Source organism: Otolemur garnettii, unplaced genomic scaffold (genome assembly GCF_000181295.1).
Source record: "Otolemur garnettii isolate 467f Iridium unplaced genomic scaffold, OtoGar3 scaffold00218, whole genome shotgun sequence".
NCBI classification, from domain to species: domain Eukaryota; kingdom Metazoa; phylum Chordata; class Mammalia; order Primates; family Galagidae; genus Otolemur; species Otolemur garnettii.
In genome coordinates, this window is record NW_003852613.1 from 211,629 (window position 1) to 216,823 (window position 5,195).

Here is a 5,195-nt window from a genome sequence, read left to right on the forward strand (position 1 = left end):
CAGCACTCTACCCAGGGGGACAGCTTGAGGCTTCTGTCTCAAAATAAAGAAATAAATAAATAACATAACTTGTACCCCATCTGTCAGACTCCCACAGTTTTCTGACATAATGCTTTAGGAGCTAAACAGATGTGGAGAGCCAGAGGCACCATGTGACATTTTATGTTCTTAGGGGCTTTCTAAATTTCCCCCTTTCTGTGACATTTCTCCTCCCTGTGCATTTCTCACTAGCATTTCTCCTCACTGTGACAACCACGATGTACAATTGTAATAGGCCCTCAGCTATGTTCATACCGTTTGTGTTTGGAATCAGTTATTACAGCTTTTAAGTCAGGTGCCTCTGGCTTCCTAGATTCTTGCCAGATGAACTCTTGGTCTCCCAACTTGACCAGAAGAGGCACCTGAAGTTGCTAAGAAACTGTTTGAGAGATTTAAAATTAGAGTTAGGATGAAGGTGACATTCCAAAGGAAAGTGTTCTGGGCAAAATAATGAAGTTGTTGTTTCCAACTGAGATATTTATTGAGTGGGCAAGATGTGCAGCAGTGCTCAGATTTCTGGGAGATAAACATTTGGGTAGTTCTTTAAACTCTGTAGACCTAAGAAAGGAAAAATTAGGAAACAATTTTGTTTTGACACCTAATGCCAGTGTGTGTTTCCTCACTGCTCAGGTGCCTGAAGGCTGGATTGACAGTGGACCCTGTGATTGTGGAGGCCTTCCTGGCCAGCCTCTCCAACCGGCTCTACATCTCCCAGGAGAGTGACAAGTATGTCCCAGTCCCCATCCCATTTTCAGCAGGCTTGGAGTGTCTCCTTGTCCCACAGCATAGGCCGGTATTGGGTTTGTCACCAGATTTCAGGGGTAGCCTTTCTGGGAATGTGCACCCTGGGCCACCCTGTTGTGATGGAAGATTTGTGTTCTCCAGAGCTTTTGTGTTTCTGCTGGTGGTTAAAATACTAGGCTGTTATTTTCAGGTGAACACTTCATTAAGGCTGTGATAAAATTGAGATCATAACTTCCAGGTTTTATTTGAACACTGCATGCCAGCAGACTCTTGACAGGGTGCTTCTGTTCTTCTCTCCTGTAGGGATGCTCACTTGATTCCTGACCACACAATCCGAGCCTTAGGACACATCGCAGTGGCCCTGAGGGATACTCCAAAGGTCATGGAGCCAATTCTGCAGATCCTGCAACAGAAATTTTGCCAGCCACCCTCCCCTCTTGATGTGCTCATCATCGACCAGCTAGGCTGCCTGGTTATCACAGGAAATGTAAGGAAGGCCCTGCTGTGAGGCAGAACCAAAAAAACCATCTAGCCCCTGCAAGCCTCATGAAGCTCCTTTGACTATAAGGGATGTAAAAAATACAGATAAATTTGCCTTGCAGATGAGCACCTTTTCTCTGATGAGAATAGTATAAGGTTCTGTTGAGTGCTGGTTTAATTTCTTGTCAATATCAATAACATAAATTGAATTGAAGCTGTTTCCCTTTGAGGTTTGTTTAAAGCTTTAGAAATGGATGCCCTTGGCTCAGTGCCTATAGCTCAGTGGCTAGGGCGCCAGCCACGTGCACCAGAGCTGACAGGTTTGAATCCAACCTGGGTCTGCCAAACAACAATGACAACTACAACCAAAAAATAGCCGGGCGTTGTAGTAGGTGCCTGTAGTACCAGCTACTAGGGAGGCTGAGGCAATAAAATCGCTTAAGCTCAAGAAGTTTGAGGTTACTGTGAGCTGTGACAACACAGCACTCTACGCAGGGCAATAGCTTGAGACTCTGTCTCAAAAAGAAAAGAAATGGATACCCTTGGCAGACACAGTGGCTCATGCCTAGAATCCTAGCACTTTGAAAGGGTGAGGTAGGTGGATTGCTTACATTCATGAGTTCTAGACCAGCCTGAACAAGAACTAGACTCAGTATCTAGTAAAAAAAAAAAAAAGAAGGGCGGCGCCTATGGCTCAGAGGAGTAGGGCGCTGGCCCCATATGCCAGAGGTGGTAGGTTCAAACCCAGCCCCAGCCAGAAACTGCCAAAAAAAAAAAAATTAGCCAGGCATTGTGGCAGGCACCTGTAGTCCCAGCTACTTGGGAGGCTGGGGCAAGAGGATTGCTCAACCCCAAGAGTTTGAGGTTGATGTGGGCTGTGATGCCACAGTACTCCACGTGGGAAGACTGTTAGAGTGAGACTCTTGTCGCAAAAAAAAAAGTAGTAGATGCCATGGTGGTTTAGGGGCTGTTACGGTCCACAGTTCCAGAGCTTTCCCTCTGAATGACTACCAGATGGGCCTTCCCTGTGTCCTGAGAAGGGGCTTTGTGAAGGAGTCAGGATGTGGTGACAGTGCTCCTCACTCTTTTCCAGCAATACATCTACCAGGAAGTGTGGAACCTCTTCCAGCAGATCAGTGTGAAGGCCAGCTCTGTTGTGTACTCAGCCACCAAAGATTATAAGGACCACGGCTACAGGTAACCAAACCTCATTGTCATTTTTGATCACTACAGTATTTAACTTCCTTTGAAATTGTGAGGTTTGGGAATTTGTCTGTCTCTTTTTTTCTGAGGCGGTGTCATTTTGGTGTCCAGGCCAGAGTGCCATGGCATCAGCCTTGCTTTTACAGCAAGGTCGAACTCAAGCGATCTTACTGCCTCGGCCTCCCGAGTACTGGGACTATAGGTGCCTCCTGCAACACCGGCTAGTTTTTCTATTTTTTGTAGAAATGGGGTCTGATTCTTGCTCAGGCTTGTCTCAAACCTCTGGCTTCAAGTGATACTCCCACTACAGGCTCCCAGAGTGCTAAGATTACAGGCGTGAGCCACTGTGCCTGACCTGAGACTTTGTTGCTTAAATCAAATCATCTTATAGAAGCACTATGTGCTGCAAACCAATCCCCACAGAAGGTAGGAAACAAAAACCCACACACAGCCCCTGCCCCTCCCTTCTGATCAAGCCCAAGCTGGCATACCCTGCTCATTTGCTTTCTGTATGCAATAATGCTTTGACTGCACCATAAATGTTCTTCTGCACGTTGCCATTAATGGCTGTGTTCCATCCCATTTTTAGCAGTACTGAGACTTATTCTACCACTCCCTAGCTTGCATGTTAGGTAGTTTTTCAGCTTATTTACTGGTAAGTGCTGAATTGGCAACCTAAGAGCTACACATCTGTGAGCATCTTTGAGTCTTCCTTCAGATTAGATTCAGAAGAGGATGTAGAGGGCCCAAGGTGATGGAGGTTTTATATCACTGAACATGGTTAAACTCTGGCCAAACTCCTGACAAACAGAGATGTTTCCTGTCTGTTTCTGTCCCTTACCTGGGAAGGCCTTGAGGACAGGGACATGCGTGTCAACCTGGGAGATAACTCAGTGGAAGAGAGGGAAGAGGAGGAGTGAAGTCAGACAAGGACAGGAGGCTGGCAGGGGTAGTAAGAGAGCCCCTTTTTTGGCATTACCCTTCCTGGCCATATGGCTCCTCTTCTGACTTAAATTCAGGCTTTTACTCTGAGATTCTCCCCAAGTCAGTTTAGCGGGCAGGGGTACAGCTGGGAGCCACACCACGTGGTGGCATGGCCTCAGAAAGTGCTGAACTCTGTGCCTTGATTTCTTTATGTGTCAGATGAGCACCTGTCTCCAATTCTGTGGGTAAACAAGATCTCGTGTTTGAAACTCAGTCTTTATGCATTCTTCGCCTGGTTAGCACTCCACTGCCTTCTTGCTGGCACTGTAGTGAGCCCAGGTAGGTAGCACAGCCTGAGACCAGATTGAGGAAGGAGCCAGGCTTACCTCTCCTTCCTCCCTCCATCTTTGTCTCTGGAACAGAACCGACATGCAGGCTAGAATACCACTGGGTCTTCATTGCTTCCCTGCTTCTGATGTGGCTGCTGGGCCCCCTGGCCCCAGGCACTCTTCACACCCCACCCCCCCGTCCCCCATCTGTGCTGTGCCCTTCCCAAGCATCTCATGGCCTGACTCTGCTGCCTGCTGTGTGCAGTGCCCGCTGTTGTGCTCTGTCCTGTCAGTTCTTTACCTCTGGCTCAACTTGGCACATCCACAAAGCCCTTTCTCATTGCTACCCACCATGATGTGGATGTGTCTGTGCACTGTATTTGCCTTGACCTACTAGGTGTTTAATCATGTCTGACTTTTGTCACAGCTGCCATTTGCTCTATGATTTCTGGGAAGAGAAATCTCTGATCTCTGATCTCTGTGAAGCTCAGTGCTTCATGTGGTGTAACTCCTCCTGCAATCCTATTAAGAGAATTATTCTTTTGTATTAACAAAAACTGAGGTTTGAGAGTTAAACAACTCACCTAGAGCTGTGCAGCTTGGGAGTGGCGGGGTCTGACTTTCCTGGTCTCCCTCACTGGTTCATAGCTTCCACATGAGGGGCAATGTCACCTTCATATTTGTGGCTTACATGGGGCTGGCCACAAACCTGCAGTAGGTTGTCCCAGGACCCTTGAACACTTGCTTAGTATTTGATGTGAACTCATATTGTCATCACCTTAACAGAGGAGGGGGTCTTTGGGGAGAAGCTGATCATGAGATGTAAGTTGCATGGGTAGTAAATGATGCTTTAAGGTTCTCTGGGATTTATGGAGAAAAGCAGGGTCCAAACAGGCACACCTAGGCATGGGCACTTCCGTCTTTGGCCAGGGAAGTGTCCTGAGACTGTCACAGGTCCCCAGGAGTGGAGATTCCAGGAAATTAAATAGCCCCTGGAAGTCCTTTTTGCATCTCAGAAGGGAAGATTAGTCATGAGGATGGCGTGTTTCTCACCTCTCAATGTTGACAGATGCTGAAAGTAGTGTATGAGGTAGGCTGGGCCTCGCAGTGTTTTCTCTCTTTCCCTCTCAGGCACTGCTCCCTGGCGGTGATTAATGCACTGGCCAACATCGCAGCCAACATCCAGGATGAGCACCTGGTCGACGAGCTGCTCATGAACCTGCTGGAGTTGTTTGTGCAGCTGGGGCTGGAGGGGAAGCGAGCCAGCGAGAGGGCCAGTGAGAAGGGACCGGCCTTGAAGGTAGGAAGGGGAACAGCTATGCCACCTGCCTTGCCCGTGTGTTTATCCCTGGTGGCCAGGGCTGAGGCTCCAGGTACCATCTTGGTCAGAGTGTGTATTTTCTTTGTTGAATGATTCAAATGCATTTGGCAGTGTCAGGAGGGGATGGGTTCTTTCTTTTTTTTTTTTTTTTTTTT

At 47.7% G+C, this 5,195-nt stretch overlaps 1 protein-coding gene across 1 annotated transcript in view; it reads left to right on the plus strand.

Moving 5' to 3' along the window:
* PI4KA (phosphatidylinositol 4-kinase alpha) overlaps positions 1 to 5,195 on the plus strand; it is a 153,819-nt gene that overhangs the window by 58,590 nt on the left and 90,034 nt on the right. The window contains exons 15-18 of the mRNA XM_012812667.2: positions 670 to 765; positions 1,087 to 1,270; positions 2,357 to 2,460; positions 4,851 to 5,019. Coding sequence (XP_012668121.2) covers positions 670 to 765; positions 1,087 to 1,270; positions 2,357 to 2,460; positions 4,851 to 5,019 — 553 coding nt within the window. The remainder of the gene's footprint in view (positions 1 to 669; positions 766 to 1,086; positions 1,271 to 2,356; positions 2,461 to 4,850; positions 5,020 to 5,195) is intronic.